At 39.9% G+C, this 11,830-nt stretch overlaps 1 protein-coding gene across 1 annotated transcript in view; it reads left to right on the top strand.

Annotated features, from left to right (window-relative positions):
• The first annotated feature begins 8,782 nt into the window (after positions 1-8,782).
• znf804a (zinc finger protein 804A) overlaps positions 8,783-11,830 on the top strand; it is a 52,742-nt gene continuing 49,694 nt past the window's right edge. Inside the window, exon 1 of the mRNA XM_016565086.1 lies at positions 8,783-9,424. Coding sequence (XP_016420572.1) covers positions 9,314-9,424 — 111 coding nt within the window. The 5' untranslated portion in view covers positions 8,783-9,313. The remainder of the gene's footprint in view (positions 9,425-11,830) is intronic.

The raw sequence follows: 11,830 nt of genomic DNA, 5'->3' as shown, positions 1-11,830 counted from the left end.
CTCAGAAGTGAGGAGAGAGCGGCTTCGGTGATGCTAGATTAGCACCCATAGGAATATCAGACTCTGATATCAAGTCAGGCAGAGACGACTGTGTCCAGATCAATAATTTTCTAAAGGGTAAAGTGATTACTGTGCGGTTATTTAATTTTAGCTGCAACTGCAACACAGAAGTCCATTTACGCACCGATTGTAAAACTGGGTTAGAAATGACAATTTTCTAATATGACTTCACCTCAGATGTGGACCCATCCATTTAACTAATTAATTTGTCTCTGTGATTTTTGCTTTAGATACCGTCGTAGTTATTTTCACAAATCTTAATACAGCTACAGGCGTACGCGGCATCAAAGCCTTTCCCTTTGAACTCTGTTTCTCAGGGTTTCATCAAAGGTTCAGCTGACCTTCCGCAAGCGGCTCTATTAAGACGGCGTTTCACAGGCTGTCACGACCCATTATGTCAGGCTTGCATGATAGCATTAGGCCGACATCATGACAGACATGTTCAAATAAACTTGAATACGACAGACTGTGACATGAGTTAAACAAGTTTCAAATGTTCCCTTGTGCTACAAATTAACGATTTAATTAATTTGGGAGCAGGCTACGGTTCAGAACGCCACAGCCTGATGTCCATATGGCACACAGAGAGGAAAGCTTCACTTCTTATCTGCCACACAGTATAAAATAAATCCTGCAATCCAAAAGTTCTAGAAAATGAGTTATAGTTTCACTCTTCAAAGCTATTATTGGATAATGCTTTTCAACTAATAGAACACCTACAGGGTTTTTTTTTAGCTGCTCTTACACTAAGATCTTTATACCCCAGCACCTTGAGAGACTTTCTGCAAATATGTCTGAGATTAAGCGGTGCAGAATCTTCCAGCTGGTCAGACCCTCTGACATTGTCTGTTCTCCTGTCAGCTGGGTGAAGTTTGAGTAGTTTTCCCCAAGCAGCGGTCGGCTCATTGCTCCATATGTACTCTTGAGCTCAGAGCTTTAAATCTGCCGGAGCTGTGTGGTTGTTGCCAAAAAGTTCCCTTGTTTAACAAAGCTCTCTGTGTGTTATCCTTTTAGATTCACTTCTCTCACTTTGCCAACATGAGCGACTGTAGCGAAACAACATGGTGAAGCTGCTATTCAGTTCGAAGGGAGAAAATATAAATTTTTACATTTATACATTTATAGAGAATATAAATTTTTAGCTCTGAGTCTATATATTTAGATGTTAGCATAGTTGCATACGCACTACATTACGCTCTGTACACTGCACACTATAAATATTACAGCAGTATATGCACGTTACTAGGGATGTGCTTGAAACCTGCACACAGTAGTGGTGTTTCATTCGTGAATGAATAAGTGTTATAGAAAAAAAAATTTAAGTTGTGAATAAAAAAAGTTTAGTCTCTTTTGAAATTTATGCACACATATTTTAATAAAGGATATTAAAAGCCAGCATGAAATTCACCATATCTATTTTCTAAAATGATCTTATTGTGAGTGATTCATCCATACGTATATTAGGGATGCATGATATTGGATTTTTGCCGATATCTGATATGCCGATATTTTTTTTTACTCATTTTGGTTGTTAACCGATGCCGATACTGATATATTTCCTTTTGTTTGGAAACAACACCAAGTCTCCCCTGTTATATATAGATTATAAACAAATAGATAGATTATAGATAGATAGATTATAGATAGATAGATTATAGATAGATTATTAACAATTTTTTTAAACAAAAAATAGGTTATTTTATAATGAGAGTACACTGAAAGTTGAAAATAACTATAAATCAACTATAAATCAATCACAAACTGTTGAAAAAACTTTTCAACTTTTCAAGCGCCAACACAGGCATCAGTCAATCAGATAGTCTTATGCAAATACCCTGGTGCAGACGCTAGCCAATCGCGTTCATGCAACACCAGAAAACGTCTGGGGTTACGCATGTAACCATGATTCCCCAACAGGGAATGAGACGCTGCGCATTGAGCACATTGGGGAATGCAGCCTGCATGACTAGAAGCATGTGTGAAACAACGCCAATCTATTGGTCCACCTGGCCCATGACGTCATAGGCGGGGTGCCCGGAAGTATAAAAGGGCACCTGCTGAATACATCATCCACTTAGCTGTTGCTTCTTTCAGTTGAGGACTATTGCAAAAATGAAATCCTTTTTGTCTGTTGCTGACCTTGAGATAGTGATTCATGCATTTATCTCCTCCTGTTTGGACTACTGTAATGCACTTTATTTGGGAGTGAGCCAATCTCTTATTTCAAAATTGCAATTGGTCCAGAATGCAGCTGCGAGGCTCCTTACTAGTACAAAGAAAAGGGAGCATATTACTCCAGTTTTGGAAAAGCTGCATTGGCTTCTGGTTAAATATCGGATTCAGTATAAGGTGTTACTGTAAGTTTTTAAAGCAGTCCATGATATGGCCCCAGAATATATTACGGACCTGATTCATATTAACTCTGGTAGACCTCAAAGATCATTTAACTGCTTACTGCTCTCAGTTCCGAAAACTCGCCTGAAAACTAAGGGGGATCGTGCATTCTCGGTTGCTGGCCCAAGACTGTGGAATACCCTTCCACCTGACATCAGAGCTGCACCCTCAGTTGATGTTTTTAAATCTCATGTGAAAACATACTTGTTTTCTATGGCTTTTAATAGTTGACTTTTGGATGATGTAAATTGTTTTAAATAGTTTTTCTGTGATTGTTGATTTTTGTTTTTACTATTCTCATCTTGTTGTGTTGCTGTACAGTCCTTTGGTCTACTTTGTAGTGGAAAGGGCTTTATAAATAAAGTAGACTTGAGACTAGCTGTCTGAAGGAGACGTAAACAGGCAGGCCGAAGGCATGGCGAGGGGGCTCAGCGTCTCATTCCCTCTAGGGGAACCATGGTTACATGCGTAACCCGAGACGTTCCCCTTCTAGGGAACTTCACACTGCGCTCCCTAGGGGGCACATTGGGGAACGAAATCCAACCATGCCGTGCCGAACATGGCCGTACCCAGGATTTGAAAATTAGTGAGGTCTGAGCATCTTAAACCCGCGAATCTCGCGATCCGAGTCTTCGCCGTGCCTCGGCAGCAGTGGGACCTGAACCACGAGACGCTTGTCACTCATCACTCGAGAAGAGGGACAAATGTGAACGGAGCTTCTCATTGGAAACATTCACAGTGAGCTCGTTCAGAGCCCTCGAGCACTGAACACGCAAGCTCTTGGCCAAGACACATAACACATAGATTGTGTGTGTCCTCAAGCCGCGAATCCTACGATCTGAGACTTCGCCATGCCTCGGCAGCAGCGGAGCAAAACGCCTGTCACTCATCACTCGAGAAGAGGGACAAGCGTGAACAGAGCTTCTCATCGGAGACATTCACAATGAGCGCTGAATGCGCAAGCTCCTGACCAAGACACATGACGCATAGATCGTGTGTGTCCTCAAGTGTCAGAAACCTCGGGCACGGAAGCACACACTTTCCACAACGCTCACCCGCCTTGGTCTATCACACACACTTCAAACAGACGGCTCCTGAAGACAGCTGGATGACGTATTCAGCAGGTGCCCTTTTATACTTCCGGACACCCCGTCTATGACGTCATGGGCCAGGTGGACCAATAGATTGGCGTTGTTTCACACGTGCTTCAGACACTGGTCATGCAGGCTGCATTCCCCAATGTGCCCCCTAGGGGGCGCAGCGGGGAGTTCCCTAGAAGGGGAACTGTTGTCACTATGACGGTCCCATCAGCACCAAGCTTCAGACACGCCCTCCATCAAGCATCGACGCTGATGCCCCGTGTGAATGTACCGTAACATTTTATTTGAAGATTTAACATTTGTAGAAGGTCTAAAGCAAAAGAGTTGTAAAAATTCTGAAAATCTTTTAGAGATTTAAGATTCATAATCCATTTGGGGGGAAAAAAACATATTACACATAAATGAATAAATCTGTATATAAATTTATTTAGTTTACAAGTGTCGTTTGTGATTTTTACTTGTGTAAGCTAGAGCTTCTGACCTTTAAATCAAAGCATACTCGTGAGTTTATGACATCAATTACTGCTTTATTTAATCAGAAACACAATCTTAATGTTATTTGTGTATTTTACTTTCATTGAATGCGATGATCCAAAGCAGTGAATATAATCACCAATCAGGCAGTTTGCACGCAAAGTTTGCTTCAAGAATAACCACACTGTTGATGTGATCTTATTGCTAGCACACCCTCTGAGCACATTTGAGTTATTCATCTTATCTGCAAGACAATTTTCAAATTTGCCTCCTTGCAATAAACAACTGATGGATAAAACCAAGTTGCTGCCCTACTTTTTTGTTTTGTTTTTATATAATCTGTTACATTCAGATCTGTCGCTACTCTCAGAAATTCTCAGAAATTGATTCTGTTACATGCAAATTATGTTGGTTGTGAACGAAACAGTTGAGTGAATGATTCTGAGATTTACTTGTGCATAATTGTGGCATCAAAATAACTGCATAAATCGCATGTGCCACCTCAGTGAATGGATCAAAGGATCAGTGAATGAATCAGAACTAATCCTTTTAGTAAACTGATTCAGTAGAATTGATTTATTGAGAAATTAAAATCACCACTTCACTAGAATGCAGTGCAAGATTAGCTTTATTTTACATAGAGGTTGTAATAAAAAATCTTTTAGTGAGTTATAAACATCAGTTTTGTTATATGTGACTATAAATAGAATAGAGTGACACCTCTGGTTTAATCCACGTCCACATACGTCCCTCAGGTCTATTAGAATCTAGAATATGAACCTCTCAGCAGAAATTCTGTTCTTCTAACGCCACTTCTGTTGAAAGTTTTCTGTCATGCTGGCAAAAACGTTCCTACTACATCTGAACCATGCAGGGGACGATGACAGCAGATCTGTTTAATTGCCATGTTCACAATTTCTGGAACTGCTGTGTTAACACATAAGAGAAATGAAAGTTGTTGCATGCATGGCTGCATATTATAGAAGAATAATGGGGTGAAGTAATTTTCTGGTTTATGAAATGTCATGCATGTTGGGTGGGAGGCAGCGTCGAGGCGATCTCACAGGTAACAATCAGTCAAAGCTAATTTCATGTTTGTGCACTCGGCTCATTGTTCAGATCTGAATGCCATTATTATAAAGAACAAAGCCTGTCCTTTCCAACAACTGCGCTTTATCATCAGACCATGAAACAGCACTGTAGTTACAAGATTTGGCAGTGTAGCTGTGTCTTTGTTGAGGAGTAACTGAGAGAAATTACTTTGGATTGTGTCTGTATAGTTTATGTTCAAAAACGACAGCACTGCAGGTTGTTGATAATGAACAGGCACATCCTGCTTTCCAAGATATAGTCATCATAAGTCTGCTGATTGCAGAATATATTAACATTGTTTTCTGAGAAGAATCGAACCACCCACACGCAAGTTATTTCTAAAGCCTTTAGTGGTTGCGCATTGTCTTGAACTGCAGAGGTTGGTGGGCAGCTCAACGAGTATTGACAGAAAGACAGATGGAAACAGGGGCCTAATCTGCCTTATGTGCATGCCCTTAACTGAATACCACTGTATGCTGCATGACCACACCGATAGCACCAGCGAAGTGGAGCTTTTCACTTGGAACAAATCTCCCTGACAGCTGACAGGTCAAACTATAAAAGTTCTGAGGAAAACTTTCTTCCTCCTCTTCCCTACGGTTGCAGTTATTATTCAGTGATATTCCTCTCCACAGACCGAGCTTTTGCTGCAAGGTAAAGCGGTTCATGCGACATTGTTTCCATTAGTTTACTAATAATGGTTTTCTTGTGGTTGCAGTTATTGGTTGGTTAAGGGGAAGAGATGCTTCTTTATCGGAAATGCATTTGATGTTTTCTCTCAGTGAAATGGTCCACACCACACTCATTACAAACCTAATGATTTAGTGGTCAATAAATGCATTTAGATAAATAATGAATGATGATTTGTTTAAGCATTTTGTAGGCCATCTCAAAATCATCCATCTTTTGCAAATCTAAACTAATTTGTATAAATTTTACCCATAAATCTAGTCAAACCATACAAGGCATATATATATATATATATTAGTGGTCTCAAAATTAGCGCGTTAACGCAGGTGATTAATTTTTTCAGTTTAACACGTTAAAAATATTTAACGCAATTAATGAAGGGGCGGGGCAAGGGTTGGCCACCCCACTCACAACTGCTGCTTCTGTCACTTTTTCTCTTGACAAGAAGTGCATTTATTCAGTCGCAGAACGACTGAGAATGGGAGACGTTTCAGACACGCGCTTCACTTCACTTAAGCCCCGTTCACACCGCCTGCGACACACAGCGACAGAGCGACATAATCCCATTCATTTTCAATGGAGAGCTGGCGCCTTCCGGCGACACGAGCGACAGTGACCGTTGGCGACGGAATGTGGGCGTGTCAAGCGATGCGAGTCAAGCGGCAAAAGTTCAGAATTCTTCAACTTTATGCAAATGAGCAGCGAATTTCGCGAGCGACAACCAATGGGAGTGAAGTCAGTCACGTGATTCATCTGCTGTAGTGGAGTGTTAGGGGGGTAACTAGGCAACCAGTAGTGGGAACGCCCACTAGCTACCTCAATTGCCAGCCACAAGCGACAAGCAGCGAAAAAGTCGCTGGCGGTGTGAACGTGGAAAAGAGTGCGGAAACAGTACTGTGCTTGCAGCGCATGCTCTTCAATTGCACGCACAAAGGCGCCGGCACTCGTTATAGCCTGTATCCTTTCATATAAAAGCGCGAAATAAACTACCTGCATGCAATGTCGTGGTCAGTTAAATTACCAAAAATGCGATTAAAGCTGCCTTAAAACTTTGCATGCATGTAATATATTTTATATGAGTCACATTTACGAACATGTCTCTGAAATTATTTTCAAAACTGTCCTGGAGCAGCCCAGCACTGTCTCACTCATCTAACATACCCGATTTAACTCGTCAGCTCATTAATAGAGATTTTAAGACCTGAAGTGGGTCACAAAAGGTAAATCCTGTGCACTGAACACTCTTCTCCTCCACATCATGAGTAGACACGCCCCTTACTGCTGATTGGCTACAAGTGTGTTTTGCTAGTCGGCCCGAATCAGTTTTCTAAAGCGTTTTTGAAAAATCGCTTACCCCACTTTTAAAGAAATAACAGCTATCAATTATACTGTAATGTTGAATGGCTATAGTCAATGGTTAAATATTGGAGAATAATGGAGAAATCAGTATTGGTATCATTGATTCTGGCCTTCAATCATAAAAAAGATGCCATTAAACAGTCTTTATGCTGTTTGTACATTAATTTGAAGATTGAATGTGAAATTATTGCGATATAAAAGTATATTTAAAAACTTTAATGTTATGTGGGATTAATCGCGATTAATTTCAGAAAAATGTGCGATACTGCGATTAATACATTTTTTTAAATTGATTGAAAGCACTAATATATATATATATATATAATTATTTAGTAATGTCTGTTTTTTTATTTTCAAAATTTTATGGCATATTCTGAAGTATTTAAGTCTCAAAAAGTTAAATAAAATACATATTACTACATGATTATGAATTATACAAAATTTTGAGGTTTAATTTCCAGCAAAAATACTACATGGACACTTTTTCAAAGTAAACCAGGACCAATTTTCAAAATGATATCCTGACTCCCTCTATATTGAAATAATTATTTTCAAGAGCAGGTTGAAACACTTATGAAATGAATAACAGCATTTGTTCTCCCATTTGAAATCAGCCCCTGATGGTTCATTTTAATTGGCAGTTGGTCACAGCGCTTTCCAAGATATCGGTCTTTCACTCCGCTCAATTATGCTGCAGTCTCAAACACGCCAAGACGTCATCCTGTCATGGTAGATTTCATTAATATAATCCACGAATGACATATTCCCTATCGTTTTTTTTTTTTTAATATAATTATTGCAAAGTTACCAGTTACAGTGTCTCTTAACATATTGAAAGACACATTTGTACACATTTGTACATGTGCGCACCCACTCGCCTTGCCCCTTACATCTGCCTCTCCTACTGTATGCAATTTAGAATTGATTCAGAAACTGCGTTGCTTAGTTACGAGGCATTATTGCTCTTCTAAAATTGGGGGGTGGGAAGGGAACTCTCTCTCTCTGGCATGTTTCATGCAGCCACATGCTCTGTAGAAGCTCATACGGTTCTTTCTTTCTTTCTGTTTAGTGCTGAAGTCAGTGTAGTCCTTAAATAGGCACGCAATGAATGCATCCAGAGAACTCTAACCCAGGATTCCCAGTTCTCAAGCGCGGCTCTGTTTTGAAGCTTGTTTTTTTCCAGTCTTCATTAAAATAAAATGAGTTAAAAATTGCTGTTTGATCTTTCTTCAGTTAGCATCTATAATGCAATTTTCTTCATAAAGAAGTCATGAATCTTCAGTTCTGTCATACCAGCATGTAAATTACCATTATAGCAGTGGCTTTATGGATTTCTATACTTCCTCATTAGGAAATACCCAATGCCTGTAAACTGCATCACCTAGGACTTTTGATTTGCAGGTATCTGTGTCCGTAGAACATATAAATCTTTTTATGGCAACTCTTGAACACATTAACCTGATAAAAGATGGATGATAGGGGATATAACAAATACCGACGCGTCTCTCTCAGCGCCTCAGCCTGCCTTTACCTGCTCCTGACTGCTGCCTCAGCTCCTTCCAGAGAAGAGGCTGACTCAGTGGATCTGGAAGAGCAGCATGTGACAGATGCAATTCTCATCCCAGTCCTCACCATCAGACCAGGGGCTTGTTTGCCATTGGCCCCGTTCATTGGACCGGCAACGCACGGCGTGCTATAACACCATGCTTTCCTTTGCCAGACCCAGCGGAGCTCTCTCACTAGAGCGTATCACTTGCGCAACGAGCAGGAGACTCAGCCCAGACACACTTCAGCCCAGCGCAGAGAGCCGAGACTGAGGAAGAGGAAAGAGCAGCTCTGCCTTACTCTCTTTGCCGTTGCACGGAAGAGGAGAGAGCGGGATAACGCATTGCTGGAGGCTACTATAAGAAGCAGAGGCACGTCAGAAAAAGCCCACAAAGTGACTGTAACAGACCGAGCGATGAGAAATGACTGATGTTTGAGGATCCGAGAGGATGAGGGAACACGCTCGCTCCGTTCCTGACTGAGGGAAAGTGAGCTTGTGCCTTTTATCTGAAACAGAGAAACAATAGAAAAGGCTTGTTGGGTGGACTTGTTTTGCTCTCTCTTGGCTGGACTCTGTGCATGGAAGCTTCGGGTTCCCCATGGCGTGTTACTACATTGTCATCAGCTCCACACACCTCAGCAATGGACACTTTCGAAACATCAAGGGAGTTTTCCGAGGTCCCCTCTGCAACAACGGCAACAAAAACTTGGTAACTACCCCGTCTCCCTTACCAATGTGTGTTTGATCATGTGCTTAGCAAGTGTTTGCATCTGTAATGTTGCTTCTGGAAACTTTTCAGTACTGTGGTAACACTTTACATGTCCTACAGATGAGTATAAATAATGAATACTGTGATTACTATAGTAAAACCAATCTGTATATACACACTGCGAAAAGTGTTAACCTGCAATTGTCTATCTGATTAGAATGAGATTTAAATAAAAATGTATTTAGGTTGATTCAGTGATGTTAAATAATATTTTTGAATTGAATAAGACCAGTTATTTTAGACGTGACCATTTTTTTCAGTTCAGACAGACCAAATTGTAATTGTAAAGACTGTAAGGATTCCCCAGTAATCGCAGTGTAACAGGAACACTAATGTGAAGCTGGCCAAGCAGTAATCCTTCTGGAAAAGTGTTGCAAAATGACTTCATGTTCAGTACTTCCTGTTTATGAGGAAAGTTGCAGATGGAGAAAGTGAGTTTGGCTCTAGTCCGTGACCATAACTAAATTCCTAACAGATGGATAGGGATCAAATTAATCTCTACTCACAGTCATGGCCTGGGATTTAGTCTAACCGTACTTTTCTGGTCTTGCCCTCGAAATAATCCTCCTGTGTTTGCTCCCACCAAACTGCCTCTATTTCCACACAAACTCTGCTGTAAACTCGGCATATCTAGGGCAGCGCAAAGGGGAATTTAAAAACAAAATCAGCGTTAGTAAAATATTATTTTTCATAATTACTCTAAGAGCAGTTTGAAGATTGTTTTTCAATTCGTTGGTGAGTTAAGCAGGATTATAAATACAAAGTAATGAGATGAATGATGCAGCCGTACAGTGTAATTTAATTAAAGCACTCGGCTCCTGAAAGGAAGCATCTTTCAAAGCTTTTAAATGTGGAAGTGAAATTTCATACTCTCTTTCCCTGCTCTCTTCCCAAGCCTGCCCGTGTCATCTCTGTCAGTTAGGGGAACAGAGATTTCTTGACAGCAGCCTCCTCCTTTCAAAAGAATCAAAAATGATTAGAGATTAAATATTGAAGCTCTTGGCTTGGGATCAAGCGGCAATGCTGCTCATCTGCCTCCCGCCTCCAGCTGAAAGGCTTATACTGAGGGAACGTTTGGATGGCGTAACTGTGAATGCAGCAACAGATTGTTTCTCGAGCACGGACGAAAAGTAGAATGAGGTTTCGGTGGCCGTTGTCGGCTCGATCTCAATGCAATTATCAGATCTGACACATCTCCCACTCTGTTGTGGGGAGATTCTGGTGTCAGTGAATGTAAAATTACGGCGGAGCATTTTGTGCATCACTGCTGCCACTCTGTAACAGTAAATTTCGTTCATTACTCCCGCCGCTGCATAGAGCAGCTGTAAATCTCATATACTCTTGCACACGCACTCAGATGTATGGGTATGAAAGGCAGACTAAGAAAGCTGTGCTTATCCCAGCGCTGGTGCAGTGCCATCTGGCTCCTTTTCCTGGTGCAGTGATATTTTAGTCCAGAAGAAAAGCTTTGTGCTGTAGAACATTTGTTCAGCGTGGCTCAGACGCAGAGGAAAGGAGAGGAGGAAGGATAATAACGATATAACTGAGAGTGTGAGTGCTCCCATAGTCACTCTTATAATATGATGGACTTTTCTGCTATGAAATACAGAACCACTCAGTAAAGTCCATCTTTGTAATTAGAGGAAATTGCTCTCCCAGCTTTCTCTGTACATCGGATGGCTTGGTTCAAGCGAAAGAGTCAACCTATTGATAATGTTGAGAGGAAAATGAAAACAAGACAAGTTGTGCATATCTCGTGTATTGAATGGCCTATAACAGTGACTTTGACGCTGAGCATGTTTTACTTGCGACATTTGTGGAGAAGAGATTGGAATAATGCAAGAAACAGAATATTTAACACTGTTTGGAAATTTAAATTACAATTACAATTAAAACAATTACAAAATTAAATGACACTTACTTTTGTCATATATTGTATTATTATTATTATTATTAACAACAGTATATATATTATGTTTCTTTTTGCATCAAGTAGATTATTGTTTTGCCATTTGTTATATTAGAGTAGCAAATAAATAACATTGTATAATGTTTGTAATTTTTTAAATCATTTTATTAAGTTTTCATTAAAAAAGTAATATGTAAATATTTATTATTTTATTATGTATATTTTAAGGGTTATAAATACTCTTAAAATATGAAGCCTATACCATTGAATAAATCGATAACTTGATTGTTTATCTTAAACTCCAACAATACCAACATTATTTTGTTTTGTTTTGCTTTGCTTTGCTTGGTTTGTTGCTTTGCTTTTTGTTTTGTTTTGTTTTTTATTTTGCTTTTTTTTTTTTTTTTTTTTTCTTTTCTTTTCCTTTCTCTGCTTTT

This window comes from Sinocyclocheilus rhinocerous, unplaced genomic scaffold (genome assembly GCF_001515625.1).
Source record: "Sinocyclocheilus rhinocerous isolate Xijiao unplaced genomic scaffold, SAMN03320098_v1.1 scaffold1473, whole genome shotgun sequence".
In the NCBI taxonomy this organism is placed as follows: domain Eukaryota; kingdom Metazoa; phylum Chordata; class Actinopteri; order Cypriniformes; family Cyprinidae; genus Sinocyclocheilus; species Sinocyclocheilus rhinocerous.
The sequence above is the reverse complement of the archived record's forward strand: the minus strand, read 5'-3'. Positions and strand labels throughout refer to the sequence as shown.